Genomic DNA, 17744 nt, shown 5'->3' with positions numbered 1-17744 from the left:
ATTTTCATAGGCTGGTAGAAAAAACCTTGCACAATATTGAGCGTTGTCAAAGTCTTCCACACAGAACAGGGTCATATCAGTTGCAAAAAAAAACACTGGAATTTCAAAAATCAGTGTCAAAATCAACATAGCAGCCCAACACAATCATGTGCAAAGCAATAAAATAATGCCCTTTTGGATTGAATGTATAGAGTAACTGTAGCTCAACCGCACTTATTGGTATTTTCAACAAAGATGTTTAGGTTTAAATCTCGCCTCCTCCAATTATTTAATTATCAAATAGAAACTATGTGGGGAGCTTTAGGGTCTACCAATCACAATGAATCTCATCTATCACGGGCTCTTCAACTCATCTCTTTAATTGAAATGAATCCTAGACATCCCATCTTACGATCCCAGTCAAGAGAGATGAAAAGGAAAAAATAAAAAATAAAGAGAGAGAGAGAGAGAGAGAGAGAGAGAGAGAGAGAGAGAGAGAGTATGTATAAGCTAGTAACAAGCTCAAGCTTCTATAGATAGGAAAATTATACCATATTTTGGTTATATGTAGTCTCTTTCTCATGCAAGTGGGTCTTATTGATGTGTGAGGTCTACCTATTGCAAGAGAGAGGTGAGATACATATAGCTAATACATGATATTCCTCTTCACATATATGGTAGTATGGTGGGTTTTTTTTTTTTTTTTTTGGGTGTGTGTTTTTGTTTGTGTGGTTTAGAGTTTGGGAGTAGGTGGTACGTGATTAAAAGTGTGAAATTATTGAGGGGTTTCGTTTATGGGCTGACAGCGGGGAGAGATTAGAAGATGGGGCCCATGAACAAATTTGGCTCAGAATTCAGATCCATTGATTCAGAGAAATCTGGACCCAGATTTATTAATAAGCTCGCAGAGAAAGAGATACAATGTTAGTGGGAAATGGCCCCCATCTTGACTCAGCTTGATGGAACAACCTTCTGAAACTACATATATTTCTTGCAAATTTCCCTTCTCACAAAAGAAAATTCTTTCTTAAAAAAAAGAAGAAGATAATCTTCGTGGGTAATCTCTTACCATAATTTTAAACTTTCTCAATTTTATTTTACAGAGATTTTATCAAGATAATCTTAATCACTATTATGGGAGCATTAAAAAATTATAAAATAATATATATATATATATATATAGTTTTGACAAGTAAAAGAAAATGTTGCAACATAAGAACTTCTATGGCCCAAGCACAAGGGAGTTTATGAATTATTTATGGGTCGTGTTAATAAAAATTTCTTAGAATAATTTTTAATAAACATAATAATAAAATTTTGACACAACTTTCATAAAAAATATAAAAAAATTTTCACAATATTTGTTATTTTATCATTTCTCGAGTAAAATATTTCTAAAAATGATACTTATGTTAACATTTCCCGTCATTTATTAATACCTCCTAATAAGTTCTCATAGAGAAAAATATCTGGAATATCAATTGAATAGAAGAAGCTTCTTTATACTCTTATATTTATTTGAAATCCTGACACAGTCCGAAAAGCTTGGTCCAAAAACCTGAGAAACTGTAGAATTCTCAGTCATAATATATATTTTTATTTTAAATTGCTTCAAGACCTTGTTGTCTTTATTTTCTGTCTGGTGATAGTGTCATGTCAATTCAGTGATTAGTAGAGTATGTTACGAAAAAAAAAAAAGAGGAAGAGTTTGCTGTGTTTTGAGATGAAATGGGGCCTCCATCTCAAATCAATTTCACACTCATACCATTTTGGCAATGACTGAAGGAGCAAATGCCACCACTTTAAGCAACATTAATATAGAAAAAATCTTGATATATAATCTAGATTTTCATGAGACATGGCCATGTGTCACTAAATAAAATAAATTTTCATGAGACATGGTCATGGGTCACTAAATAAAATAAATTAAAAGTTTGAAGATGGGGTTCATTACTTTAATGATTGAATTTTGTATATTTTATATTAGTAACTAAAATTTTTCAGTTGTAATAGAGAATATATACTAACAGAAATTGTGAAATGGGAACTCATAGTCATGGCATTAACTAAGGTTAAAATCCAAATTATACCCTTAAGTTAGGATGAATTATGATGTTTCTCTCTTGATTTTATTTATAATTATGTTAGTCTCTAAACTTTAAAATTTTTATCAAGTTGATCATTCCATTCAGTATTATTGTTTATAAAAGTGTCGTTAAATCTAATAAAATATAATCTCATGTCACGTGTTTAGTTACGTTTTTATGGACATAAATAAAAGAATGGACTAATTTGACAAGAACTTTAAGGACATGTTTAGATTGAGGGGGAGGGGAAAAAAAGCAGAGTAGAGGTAGTTAAAAATCAGTTAAGTTTGGAGCAACTCTACTCTCCTCTTTATCTCTCAATCCAAATAGATCATAAGTATTAAGTATAAGTACCACAACGATAAAAATAAATGTTACTAACCAAAATGATAATTGATCAAAACTTAAAAATGTGAAAGTAAAATATACTTTACTTAAATTTTAACCTGCCTATGACAACCACAATAATTGAACTCGCACATGCACTCAAAACTTTACCTATTGGATTTTTTTCAATTGTAGGAATCTAAATATCTACTTTTTAAAATATTGATAATTACACATTATGTATAGGACACATAACTAAACTCATATTTTGAAAACACGATTTTATCACGTCACAATTATAATTAAAATTATGTTTTCAAAACACTATTCTCCATAGACTATGTATGATAGTGTGTAATTAGCTATGTGCAATAATAATTAGGACCACTTGAGTAAAGTTTAGAGCAAAAAATAAGAGGAGTATTTAGACCCTTGTAGATATAGAGTTAGGAGTTAAAAGTGTCAGCACTTGGAAGTACAATTAAGTGAAGACACACTCATCTTTATGCAAAGTTTAGGACCTAAAAAAAATTCCTACATGCAAATTGAAAATGGTCCCCTAGAGAGAAGAGAGAACACGTAGAATTAAAGATGGGTATTGGTCCCCTCCTTCTCCCCATGCTTCTTCATCTCTTTTGCAATCTTCTTTGTGTTTCATTAAAAGAAACAATGTAGTCTTATTCTTCACAATGTGTCACAGTTACCCGACTCTGCTGGTTTTAGTACGAGTGAATGAGAGACTGTTTGGGAATCAAAGTTTGTTATGTACACGTGTCAAACACCCAGTTATCCAGTACAAAGTCGAGAATTCCTTCTTATCTCTCTCCCTGCTTTGTATGAACTTGTTTGTTTGCTGTGAAAATTGTTAACGTTTCTCTGCAGAACTATTAATTAAAAGTTTCTTTTGGGGCATGTACGACAAGATAGCATCACCAGCAACATCAGAGGGTGGACCATAAATAAATACCACAGTGTCAGAAATTTTCATTCACTCGATTGGGTCCCACATCTTTGGATGCCCAACAGATCAGATTTTTTTTTTTGGTTGGTGATACAATCAACTGAGAAAGACTCTGATCTGATTTGTTTTTTGTTGAATCAGAGTGTTTTGAGTTTTGAGCCACACATACATATTTATGACAAACCTGTGTTTAGGCATGTAGTTGGAGAATTATTATTTGTAATTTTTTAAAATATATATAAGTGAGGAAGTATGTAAAAATATATATAATATTGTTTAAAATGTGAAATTATTAGTTTAAACTAACTCATCAAACAGGCCGCACTTTTTTTTAAAATTTGCATATTTATCTAAAAAATAATAATAATAATAATATTTCTTGCCTATTTCAGCATTAACTTGTTCACATTGTTACTATATTGAAAAACTAATAGATTCTTAAAAAAATATTAATGTATGGACTAAGAACTTTACAGTTCAACAGACATATTTTAGTGTTTTTAATAAATAAATAAATAAATAAAATCTAATACTTCATGTTATTTTAGTTTTGTGAAAGAAAAGTCCTTTTGAAAAAAATAATAAGTGAAAAAAGATTTGAAGATCATTGGAAATATAATATCATTCACAATACCATTTGTTTTTATTGTTTATATATTGTTTTTGTAATTTCTGGCAGATTGAAAAGACTGCTTTAGTTATAGATATTTTATTTTACCAAATTTCCAAAATGTCAATAATATTGACAAGTACCATCAATGTCAGTCAAGTAATATGCTCTTTTCTCTGCATAGCAGGGACCAGATTTTTTTTTTTTTTTTTTTTAAAGTAAAATATACTTTACTTAAATTTTAACCTGCCTATGACAACCACAATAATTGAACTCGCACATGCACTCAAAACTTTACCTATTGGATTTTTTTCAATTGTAGGAATCTAAATATCTACTTTTTAAAATATTGATAATTACACATTATGTATAGGACACATAACTAAACTCATATTTTGAAAACACGATTTTATCACGTCACAATTATAATTAAAATTATGTTTTCAAAACACTATTCTCCATAGACTATGTATGATAGTGTGTAATTAGCTATGTGCAATAATAATTAGGACCACTTGAGTAAAGTTTAGAGCAAAAAATAAGAGGAGTATTTAGACCCTTGTAGATATAGAGTTAGGAGTTAAAAGTGTCAGCACTTGGAAGTACAATTAAGTGAAGACACACTCATCTTTATGCAAAGTTTAGGACCTAAAAAAATTTCCTACATGCAAATTGAAAATGGTCCCCTAGAGAGAAGAGAGAACACGTAGAATTAAAGATGGGTATTGGTCCCCTCCTTCTCCCCATGCTTCTTCATCTCTTTTGCAATCTTCTTTGTGTTTCATTAAAAGAAACAATGTAGTCTTATTCTTCACAATGTGTCACAGTTACCCGACTCTGCTGGTTTTAGTACGAGTGAATGAGAGACTGTTTGGGAATCAAAGTTTGTTATGTACACGTGTCAAACACCCAGTTATCCAGTACAAAGTCGAGAATTCCTTCTTATCTCTCTCCCTGCTTTGTATGAACTTGTTTGTTTGCTGTGAAAATTGTTAACGTTTCTCTGCAGAACTATTAATTAAAAGTTTCTTTTGGGGCATGTACGACAAGATAGCATCACCAGCAACATCAGAGGGTGGACCATAAATAAATACCACAGTGTCAGAAATTTTCATTCACTCGATTGGGTCCCACATCTTTGGATGCCCAACAGATCAGATTTTTTTTTTTGGTTGGTGATACAATCAACTGAGAAAGACTCTGATCTGATTTGTTTTTTGTTGAATCAGAGTGTTTTGAGTTTTGAGCCACACATACATATTTATGACAAACCTGTGTTTAGGCATGTAGTTGGAGAATTATTATTTGTAATTTTTTAAAATATATATAAGTGAGGAAGTATGTAAAAATATATATAATATTGTTTAAAATGTGAAATTATTAGTTTAAACTAACTCATCAAACAGGCCGCACTTTTTTTTAAAATTTGCATATTTATCTAAAAAATAATAATAATAATAATATTTCTTGCCTATTTCAGCAGTAACTTGTTCACATTGTTACTATATTGAAAAACTAATAGATTCTTAAAAAAATATTAATGTATGGACTAAGAACTTTACAGTTCAACAGACATATTTTAGTGTTTTTAATAAATAAATAAATAAATAAAATCTAATACTTCATGTTATTTTAGTTTTGTGAAAGAAAAGTCCTTTTGAAAAAAATAATAAGTGAAAAAAGATTTGAAGATCATTGGAAATATAATATCATTCACAATACCATTTGTTTTTATTGTTTATATATTGTTTTTGTAATTTCTGGCAGATTGAAAAGACTGCTTTAGTTATAGATATTTTATTTTACCAAATTTCCAAAATGTCAATAATATTGACAAGTACCATCAATGTCAGTCAAGTAATATGCTCTTTTCTCTGCATAGCAGGGACCAGATTTTTTTTTTTTTTTTTTTAAATATAGAAAAAGCAGAGACCAGAGATGAGTAGCTTAAACAATTACTTTCTTTTACTTAGTTTATTAAAAAGGGTTTTATTTTGGGTACAGTGTTTGTATAAATACATTTTCAATCTAAAAGAGGTACCTAACGATTTGTATTTACCATTTTACCGCAAGCAAAAAGGGTTGTATTTGATTGTAGTCAGGGCATTTTTGCTAATTTCAGTCTCTGTTCCTCTGTTATTAAATGTGATTTGCTACAAGCTTTAGTTCATGTCAGAAGATTAAAGTCAGTGCCCTGTAAATGTAACAGCAGCGCTTTTTCTAATTTCTCTGAATAATTTAATTTCTCATGTAGCCCTTATAATTACAGCTTTACAGGAATACCTACCATTTTTTTCCACAATAATTCAGACCATCTAAAAAAAAGACTGGAAAGAAGAGTGGTCACAATCAGCCAATCTTGGTCAATCTTCGCTGTATTTGGAGAGATATCTTTAGGTGGAACCCATTTTTTTGGCCTACCCCAATTTATGACTGTGTCAACCACTTTACAGTCTGTGTTACATTACATACTTGATTCAAATGAAAGATCTGCTCTTCTTCTTATTGAAACCTTTTTTTTCTTTTTTTGGACATAAAAAGTATTTCAATATGAACTTATTTATTTATTTATATATTAATTTTTGGATTTTACCAGTCTTTAAAAAAAATATTTTGAAGATAAAAATGCAGTTTATCAAATTAATATCAACTAGAAAGAGTTTTAAATGATGGTTTCATGGTAATGATATCATTTTGTAATGTTTATTTATGTGATTCCATCTTCACATCTCCATTCTCCTTCTTTTACTATCCACCTATAAGAAAAAATCAAATTTGATTTTGTATTATCTTAATTAAAGAACTAAAACAACAACTGAAAGAGCTTGGGGTTTTCATGACATGACCTTTAGCTTACACTTAAATTTGCTAATACATCAATAATCTCAATTAAGATATGTTTTTATATATTTTGAGGTCTAAAATGATACATTTTAGTTTTTTAATATTTAAATTAAAAATAAATATTACTTATTCATGTAAGGACGCAATTTGAGTCTCTAACCCAAAGGATGAATGAACTTAGGCTCAAAAGACCCAATACAATGAATTTGCAGAGAGTGAGTTAGAAAACTATGCTTTAATGAATTAGACAACAAGTAAAGTGGATTCAGATGACAAGAAAATGAAGATAAACTAGTTTAATCTAAAGAAAATCGTCATCGGCACAATCTGAGAAGATCAGTTCTTATATATTTCTCAAGTTTACTTACAAATTCAACTCTTGATTGCTATAGTGTTTTTCTCTTAATTTCTCGATCCCCTCCCCTTAGGGTCTTCTTTCTATTTTATACTATCATTCCCTTTCATCTCTACCCTCCATGTGTAGGCTAGATTGCTGGTGTTGATCCTTGTCCAACATAGATTCTTAGGAAGATATTAACCCTTCTTCGGACTACTTAATGTTCTCGGATTGGGCCCCTGGCCCAATATATACATAGATATATACTCCTGGGCCTATCACCCCTACAATAGCCCCTTGAGATTCTTTTTTCTAGCTCCTTGGGAAGAAAAGAGGATTTCAATGTCACTATAGTTACTTTGTGCTCATCATACATCATCTCTGACTGCGCAGATGCCTTTTTAACTACCCAAGGCACGCTCCTGACACTTTGGCATACGAGACGCATCTTCATTAAATTCTTACAGCTCCATATTCCCCACATTCTACGGCACAATGCGAATGTAACAACTGAAGATTTTGCTAGAACCCGGGCGGGAATTTTCCCTCTTGTGATTATCTTTTTGATATAAATATTACCCGAATCAATCATTCTTCTCACTTTAGCTCTCATACACTAAACCTACAAATTTATTCAATCTACTCATGCCTTCACAAATTTCAAAAGCCTGTCCGAGGAGACCATTCTTCTTTACGTAAGTCTTTACAAACCTTTCCATTTATTTTTCCTTCTACTTTTCTTTTCTCCATGTCTATTTCTCCTCGGCCTTCTTATTTTCTCCTTTACTATCTTAGCACCTCCAACCCTTATCTAAAATTTGGGTAGATTTGCTTACATGGTAGACTCTGCGAAAAATATAGATTTGCTCAGTATAGGATTCCCCCAGGAGTGTCAATTAGGTATTGTAAGGAAGGGGAATGACATGAGAGAAGGCAATAGGGAGAGGTGGTAATCCCGATGATTGCCTTTATAGAGGGAGGGATGAGAATCCCTATAGGCACCATCACCAGGGATTACCTTAAAGCTCACTGACTAGCTCCCACCCAATGTGACCCAAACATGTTTAGGATTTTAGGGAGTGTAGACACCCTTAACAAGAAAATGGGCTTAGGGCTTACCTATCATGATGTCAACTGGGTTTACAACCTCCACCACCTAAAGGGGCAAGGGTATTACCTAAAATCTAGTTACCCTGAGGTTAGGCTCATCCAATGCCTCCCCGATTCCAACAAAGGCCTAAACAAGGACTTTTTGATCGTATCAGTTGAGTGACACGATGGCCTCCCCTGCCCGACGAGAGAAGGGACACCAAGTGGGGCTCTAGGTCTAGGTTGATTATTTCAAAGTCATCCCCTTTTCTTTTTCTTTGGTTTATGTTTGTATATGAGTTTTCCTTTGATTCGCGCTATTTTATGCTAATGAAGTTTTTTGTTTTTCTTAATGGTTTTGTAGATAAGAACGTTGTTGTTCCCAATTTCAATCTGATCAACCAACCAAGTTTAGACAAGATACTGAAGGCCAAGGTGTTCTTCCATAGTGATGGTCAGCTTAAAGCGGCACATCTAATTCTCGGCTACACCCCCATTTCCAAAAGCTACCAAGCACTGAAGTGTGTAATCAAAGCAAAAGATTTGCGCCTGCACCGGATAAGTGTTGCTACTCTAGGTTTTCTCATCACCGGTCCTATCCTAGAAGGCATTCTCACCACCGATCTTATACCAAAAGGCATACCAAAGGTAGTCTTGCCACTGCAGTATACAACTGGAAAGACCACCTCTTCTTATCCTGTTGCCAAAGAAGAGGAGGAAGAAGAGAGAAAAAAAGAAGAAGAAATAGAAGAAGAGGTAGCTGAAGTGTCTGACTTTGAGGACAATTTTGTCATCTTCAACCTGCTTCCATCCCCAGAGCTTCAAATCGGCGATTCTAGCCACCTTCCTTTGGTCCAAGTAAGCAGCACCCAAGAAGACACCACCATTCATAAAGAAATGGGGATTCAGTGCAAGCCAAGATCAACTCTCCAAGAGCTGCTGGAGTCCTAATCTAGGGGGAATACACCAGGGAAGGCAGCCCAGACCAGGCTTCCCACCCCCCTACCCACCCAACCTCTTCGGTTTGATACTATTGACCATAAAAGGAGGAGGGAGTAGAAGGACAAAGAGATGGCGGAGATAGGAAAAATCCACCCTTCATAGGAAGTTGAGCCCTAGAGAAGGCCCAAACAAGCTAGAGTGGGGCAAACAAGGGCCGATAAGAGAAGTGATTTTCAAGTCAGACCTCTATCCTGGGCCCCTACTTCAATGCTTAATGGCGCTCATCTTCCCTCCAATGCCTCTATCAGGGCCTTTCAGTAAGGGAAGACCGGCTACGTGGCCGACACAGTGGAGCAGGCACTATTGCTCCCTAAGGACATGGCCGACCTAAGGTCCATAAGGAGGCACGAGGTCTTTCTCAGTCTAAAGAGGGACCTCGCAATAGTAAGTCTTTCAATTAGCTTTTTTCTTTTTCTTTTTTCTTTTTTCTTTTTTAAATGCTATGACTTTCCTCCTCTTTCTTCCTTTTGTTGCTCCTCTTTTTTTTTTTTTTTTTTACCACGTTTCATTCCTCGATAGGCCATTCAAGCCATATTTCGGGCAGAGGAGATAACAAATTTCTACCGCCAATAAATGAAAGAAGAAGAAGGAAGGCACAATGCAGCCATGGAGGCCTTTAATTTGGCCGAGAAAAGAATAAATGAGATGAAGAATAAACTATCCGAGGTAGAGAGGGACAAAAAGAGTGCAGAGGCCACCTTGGACAGCGCTGAAAAGCAAGGTGAAGGTTAGCAGGTGCTCCTTCGTCAAGCCGAGGATCAGCTGGTCGCCTCTAAAGGACAAATCACCACCCTAAAGAAGAAGCTGGAGGAGGCTGAAAGGGCAAGGGACCAAGCTGAGCAGAAAGGCTATGATGTGGGGGTGGCAGAGACTGAGGAGGCCCTCAGGGTTGAGGTCTCATGGATATGTAGAAACTACTGCCTCTAGGTGTGGAATGAGACCCTTAACCAGGCTAGGGTTAAGGCCTCTTCTGCACTTAAGAGAGCAGAAAGCGTATACTATCCTTCTGCTATCCGCGCACCAGGCTCAGCTAGTTCCAAGGTTGACACTTCCTCCGAGGTGGCAGAACTTGGGAAGGGTAGCCTGGACAAGGTCCATCCTTCCTCTGGCAACCCGTCCAAAAAGGGTCAGCAGCATGGGATTGCTGAAAAAGAAGCTAATGCTAACAAAGGAGTGGCCCCTGATGCCACCAAGCCCCTAGTTGTTCCTCAAGATCCACCTAAAGAGAAAGAGCTTCCCTCTTCAATGGAGATAGTTTTAGCAATTCTCCCATTGCCTGCCAAGGGTGACCTTAAAAGCAAAGACTCAAGATCTTCAGAGGCAGCACTCTCCCAATCCACCAAAGGTCCACCAAAAGAGAAAATTGTAATAAAGAATAAGTAGTTTAGAGTAGTAGTTTTTAGTTTTTTTTTGTTCTTATTTCCAAAAATTGTAATTTAGTTTGATCTTTTGTAAGCAATTTACCTTTTTCTACGGCTAAGATCAATGATAATTATGAGTTTTTCCTTCATATTTGTGATACTGATATTGATCCTAACATAGTTTTTGTTTTATTTAACACTTAACTAACATGGAAATAAGATATAGCTCCATTTAGTTATTTGCATAAGTGGCAGCACAATTACTACACTCCATATAACTGGCAACAGAACAAGTCAAACCTACTAAATCTATGATCTCAACAAAGTGTAACCTTAACCTCAAAAATATATATAATGATAGAGCATACATCCATATCAAACTCCCCCTAGCTCTCCATTTACCAGTAAGTCTAAGGAACTGGGGATGATAATCAATTATTAAACAGGTCATAAATATTCTTTCAAATGCTTTAAGTGATGCTCATGAGTGTCCATTTAATCATGTCACTACAACAAAGATCTTTGCCACTCAGCATGGCTGGCTCTATTTGATACTTAAATAAATAATAGGGAGTAGTAACTTATTCAAGACAGGTGTTCTGAAGATCCAGATATAACTCAGGTTCTGTTTGATACTTAGGAAAACTATTATTAAGTATTAATTTACCCAAAGTAGGTGGTTCGAGAAACCAGACATAACTATGGTTCTGTTTAATATTTACAAAAATAGTTAAAAGATATCAATTTACAAAAGGTATGTGGTCCGAGGAGCTTGACATGACTAAGGTTCTGTTTGATACTTAGATAGAGGTAAAAAAGTATTAATTTACCCAAAGTATGTGATCCGAAGTGCCAGACATAGCTAAGGTTATGTTTAATACTTAGATAGATAACTTAAAATATCAATTTACCTAAGGTATGTGGTCCGAGGAGCTAGACATGACCAAGGTTATGTTTGATACTTAGGAAAATAATAGGAAGTATTAATTTATCCAAAGCATGTAGTCTGAGGAGCTAGACATAGCTAAGGTTCTATTTAACACTTAGAAAAATTATTTAAAATATCAATTTACCTAAGGTATGTGGTCCGAGGAACTAGACATGACTAAGATTCTATTTGATACTTAGGAAAATAATATGAAATATTAATTTACCCAAAGCATGTAGTCCGAAGAGCTAGACATAGCTAAGGTTCTATTTAACACTTAGAAAAATGATTTAAAATATCAATTTACCCAAGGTATATGGTTTGAGAAGTCAGGCATGACCAAAATTCTATTTGATACTTAGAAAAATTATACAAAGCATTAATTTACCCAAAGTAGGTGGTTCGAGGAATCAGACATAACTAAGGTTCTATTTAACACTTAGATGGATGTTAGGAAGTATTAATTTATCCAAAACATGTGATCTGAAGAACCAGACATAGTTAAGGTTCCGTTTAATACTTAGATAGTTAACCTAAAAATATCAATTTACCCAAGGTATGTGGTCCGAGAAGTCAGGCATGACCAAAGTTCTGTTTAATATATAGGAAAATAACTTAAAATATCAATTTACCCAAGGTATGTGGTCCGAGGAACCAGGCATGACCAATGTTCTGTTTGATACTTAGGAAAATAATAATAAGTATTAATTTACCTAAATCATGTGGTCCAGGAAGTTAGGCATAGCTAAGGTTCTGTTTAATACTTAGAAAAATTATTTAAAAATATGAATTTACTCAAGATATGTGGTCTGAGGAATCAGGTATGACCGAGATTTTGTTTGATATTCAAACAAATAGTAGGACGCATAACGTATAATATAATAAACCCAAATATGGTAAAGAAAACTTTCATTAATAATAATACATTTTTAAGTTGTTTACATTCCAGGGGCGTGGCACAACATTTTCATTTAGATCTTCAAGATAATATGCACATATTCCAACCACTAATGTGATGCGATATGGCCCTTCAGTTAGGCCCTAACTTTCCCCAGGCTGGGTTCTTAGCAGTACCTAAAACATTTCTTAATACCAAGTCTCCAGGTGCTAGTGGCCTTAACCTTAAATTTAAGTTATACCCCTGCTTAAGCTTGTGTTGATAGTACGCCAGCTGAACCATAGCATTTTCCCTTCGCTCTTCAATTAAATCTAAACGCTTCTCAAATAGCCCATCATTGCTACTCAGAGTAAAAGAGATTGTCCTTAGCGTTGGAAATCTTGTCTCTAAAGGAATCACAGCCTCAGCCTCATAAGTCATTGAAAATGGTGTCTCCTTAGTAGACCTACGAGGTGTAGTCCGGTATGTTCAAAGGACGTGTGGCAACTCTTCCACCCATTTTCCTTTTGCATCATCCAGCCTCTTTTTTAGCTCACTCACTATGATCTTATTGATAACTTCAGTCTGTCCATTCCCCTGTGGATATGTCGGGATGGAATATCTATTTGTTATGCACAGACCACAGCAATACCTTCTTAAAGCTTTACTATCAAACTAAAGATCATTGTCCGAGATAAGTGTACAAGGGATTCTAAACCGAGTGACAATATTTTTCCAGACAAATCTCTTGGCATCCATATCCCTGATATTTGCTAGTGGTTTAGTTTCAATCCATTTAGTGAAGTAATTCGTGCCGACCAGCAACCATCTCTTATTACCTATTGCCTTAGGAAAGGACCCTACAATATCTAAACCCAATTGAGCAAAAGACCAAGGGCTGGATAAAGGGTTAAGAACACCTCCTGGTTGGTGAATCTTTGGGGTGAATCTTTGGCATTGATCGCATTTCTTCACATAATTTTGTGCTTCCCTCTGCATATTTGACTACCAATATCCTTGAGTGAGGGCCCTGTGAGACAAAGATCTGCCTCTTGTATGGCTTCCACAAATCCCTTCATGTAATTCTTCTAAGAGTAGTTCAACTGCTTTAAGGTGTATGCACAACAGATATGATTTAGAAAAAGAATACTTGTACAACTTTTGGTTCTCAGACAGTCAAAATCGAGGAGCCTTTCTCCATACTTTGTCGACCTTAGACTTACTCTAGGGCAAGATATATTCCTTAAGTAATAGCACAATAGAGTCTATCCAGCTAGGACCCACTCTAATCTGATGAATATGAACCACGTCTCCCTATTTCATTAGGTTTACACAAGTCTTCTACAAGGATCACCCGAGGTAAACTTTATGCCAAGGAGGTCGCAAGCGTGACAAGAAAGTCAGCATGTATATTTCTACTTCTAGAGATTTGCAATAAATTAAAAGATTCAAATCATGGTTGTATGTGTCTAACTTGGTTCAAATATTCCTGTATTCTAAGGTCTCTAGCTTCCAACTCTCCTCCTACCTGGCCTACAACCAGTCTCGAATCTAAAAACATCTCCACTGCTTTTCCTCCCATTCTTTGAACCATAGTCATCCCTACCAACAAAACCTCATACTCGGTCTTATTATTAATGGCCGAGAAACCCAACCTTAAAGATTTCTCAATAATGATCTTCTCAGGAGAAATAATAACTTGCCCCACTCCAGATCCTCTTTGATTCGTTACACCATCAACGTGTACTTTCTAGTGTAAATGTTCTTGCAGGGAGACCATGCCAACTAATTTTCCATCCATGTTATGTTTCTCAACTTTTTCTTCAAATGAGGTTTCAGCAAGCTTGGTCACCAGATCAGCAAGGACCTGACCCTTAACAGAGGTACGAGACATGTACTTGATATCAAAAGCCCCTAAGATCGTACCCTACTAAGCAATCCTCCTTGTCTAATCAGCACTCTGAAGTAGAGATCTAAGCGAAAGTTGGGTTAAGACAACTGTGTGTGATTGGAAATAGTATGGGAGCTTACGCATAGCATGCACCACTGCCAAAATGGCATTTTCCAGTGGTAAGTAATAGACCTTGGCCTTATGTAGTGACTTGCTCACATAATAAACTAGCATCTATACACCACTATTAACTCGCACAAGCACCAGGTTGACCGCATGAGAAGTCACAGCAATGTAAGCAAACAAAACCTCATCCATCTCGTGTCTAGACATAATAGGTGGCCGAGATAGGTATTCCTTCAACTGCTAGAAGGCCAAGACACACTCCTCAGTCCGTTCAAATCTCTTCCACTTGTTCAACAATTGGAAGAAAGGTCTATACTTGTCTGCTGACCAAGAAATGAATCGGTTTAAAGCAGCAGTCATCCCTATCAACTTCTGGACCTTTTTGGAATTCTGAGGTGGCTGTAAATTGTTAATTGCTTTAATTTGGTCAAGGTTAACTTCAATTCCGCGGTGTGTAACCATGTACCCCAAGAACTTCCTTGATCCGACACTAAAAGAGCACTTAGAAGTATTAAGTTGCAGCTTGTGTCTCCTCAAGATCTCAAAGATATTCCCTAGATCGTTAATATGCTCTGATTCCAAATTACTCTTGACCACCATGTCTTCTATATAAATCTAAATGTTTTTTCCTAGTTGCAGCTCAAACGTCCTGGTCATCATCCTTTGATAAGTAGACTATGCATTCTTAAGACCAAAGGGCATCACCTTGTAGTGGTAATTTCTAGTAAGAGTGACAAAAGCTGTCTTGATCATCCAAAGCCAAAGGTATCTTGTGGTATCCTTGAAAGGCATCCAAAAAGCTCATCCGATGATGACTTACCGTTGCGTTAACTAACTGATCAATCTGAGACATGGGGAAGGGGTCATTTGGACATGTCTTGTTCAAGTCTGTGAAATCTACACATACTTGCCACTTTCCACTCTTCTTCTTTATTACCACTGTATTGGCCAACCACTCAGGGTAGAAAACTTCCTTAATTGCCCTAGCCAGCTTAAGCTTGTTTACCTCCTCCTTGACAGCGTCATAATGCTCTTTAGATGAGCGCTGATGTGGTTATTTCCTAGAGAGGATAGCTGGGTTGACATTCAGATGATGGCAAATGAAATCTGGATCCACCCCAAGAGTTTCATAAGCATTTCATAAAAACATATCAATATTCTCTCTAAGAAACACTATTAACTTTTCCTTCTCCCGATGAGGCAGCTGAATTCCGACCTAAAAGAACTTCTCTGAATCACCATCTATAACAATTTCCTCTAGCTTCTCACATTTTTCCCCTTCTAACACCGCCTTTGTAGATAGGACCAAAATCTTTGATAGCTATAAGCCTCCCTCAGCAGAGGCCGATGACTCAGCTTCAGGCTGATGCATAATTGCAGCTACCAGGCACAGCCTAGCTATGGATTGACTCCCAACAAGCCCTTCAATCTAGTCCCCTAACGGATATTTCACCTTCAAATGCAGAGTTGAAGAAACAACCCCCAAAGCTTGAAGCTAGAGTCTTGCCACAATAACCATGTAGGGAGAATAAGCATCCACCACAATGAAGTCCACATTCACTATCTCTGAACCTGCTTGCACGGGTAGTCTAATCTGACCCCTTGAAATGACAACCTTCCCATCAAAGCTTACCAAAGGTGAATCATAGGCTGTCAAATCCTCAGGCTTCAAGTTCGGCCCTTTGTATAAGTTAGGTTACATAGTCTTTACACCATTGTCTTGGTCTACCAACACCCTTTTCACATTATATCCTCCTATCCTGAGCGTGACCACTAAAGTATCATCATGTGGCTATATGGTTCCAATCTTGTCCTCATCCGAAAAGCTTAACGCCCGTCGGATCTCCACTCCAACCTTCTTCGACTTAGAATTAGAGTCCCCGGCATGTGGCCGAGCTACAAACATCACCCTGGAGGGATGAGAGTCAGTTCTCCCAAGAGCAGCAAAGATGACATTAATTGTGCTCAAATGGGGCCTTGAAGAAGCATTCCCCTAAGCTCTCGACCCTGCGTGGTCTCCCTACCCATTGGGCTAATAAAAAACTATTATAACCTTCCATCTCTAACCAGTTGCTCTAGATGATTCCACAGAGTTTTATAGTCCTCGGTAATATGCACCTGTTCCTGATGGTATTGGCAATGAAGACTTTGGTTGCGCCTCATGGAGTCTCCTCCCATCTTTTTTGGCCATTTGAAGTATGACTCAGTCTTGATCTTCTCCAAGACTTGATGTACTGGCTCTCGGAACACCATGTTAATCACTCAAGGGGCCGCAGACCCAGATTGCCCAGCAAAATCCCTTCGAGATCGGTTATTATTGTATCTGTCCGACCTGAAATCCCTCATGTCCTGAAGGATAACTTTAGCCTTTCCCTTCCATTGTTGTTGGTCTTTCTCAACCCACTTGTATTCATCTATACGGTCTATAAGCCAATGCACACTCCTTATCGACTTCTTGGACAAGGACTTCCTCAAATCATGCTTGGAAGGCATGCCGACCTTGAAAGTCCTTATAGCCACATCATCAAAGTCCCTATCGATCTCATTGAACATCTTCCAGTATCTATCTGAATACGTTTTCAGGAACTCTCCCTTTCTCATGGACCCAGACAACAAGGAATCTAAGGGCCGAGGAACCCTATTGCACATAATAAAGTGAGATCCAAACGCCCGAGTGAGTTCCTTGAAGGAGTCAATGAAACTTGCTTTTAAGCCATCAAACCACCTCACAGCCACGGGACCTAAACTGGAGGGGAACACCTTGCACATCAAGGCCTCATTCTTGGAGTGCACAACCATTCTCTAGTTGAAGTGGCTCACATGTTCCACAAGGTCTGTTTGACCATTATACATGGTGAACGTAGGCTGAGTGAACCGCCGAAGAAGTCTCCCTCCCTCAATTCTGCGCGTGAAAGGTGATCTGGAAATTTGGTTAAGTGCTTTACTTATCGCATCATTTCCTAAGCCTTTGGAAGATGAGCTCTTGTTTTTGCGTTCATGGTCGTAGTCCTCATCATACGAGAAAGACTCATTAGGGGGAGTCCTCGATCTGGGCCTATAACTGCCATCTCCTTCCTCACTGGAAGAAGAAACAGACCTTGAAGGAGTTTTCTTTCATTGTTCACGGTGCAACTTCCTTCGCAGATGATCAATCTTCAGCTGTATATTTCTAGCATTCTCTTCATGAGAGACGTGGCTCCCACCCTGAGACTAGCTCCTACTAGTATGGGTAGTGTGCACACTTCCCTCCTGATCCTTTTTTTGTTCAAGGTTACCGAAGTGATCTTGACGCTGAGACCCCATAGATTCTGCCTGGTTCAGACCT

The 17744-nt window shown here is 36.6% G+C and overlaps 1 protein-coding gene across 1 annotated transcript; it reads right to left on the bottom strand.

The window, feature by feature from the left end:
• Positions 1 to 16681: 16681 nt before the first annotated feature.
• Positions 16682 to 17218, bottom strand: LOC112034984 (uncharacterized). The gene has a single exon (XM_024067813.1). The coding sequence runs from the start codon at positions 17216 to 17218 to the stop codon at positions 16682 to 16684; it is 537 nt and encodes a 178-aa protein (XP_023923581.1).
• Between the last annotated feature and the right edge of the window lie 526 nt (positions 17219 to 17744).

The sequence above is a fragment of the Quercus suber genome, unplaced genomic scaffold (assembly GCF_002906115.3).
Source record: "Quercus suber isolate HL8 unplaced genomic scaffold, Cork oak 2.0 scaffold_752, whole genome shotgun sequence".
Lineage (NCBI taxonomy): Eukaryota > Viridiplantae > Streptophyta > Magnoliopsida > Fagales > Fagaceae > Quercus > Quercus suber.
Note: the sequence above shows the minus strand (reverse complement) of the source record. Positions and strands in the feature narration are given on the sequence as shown.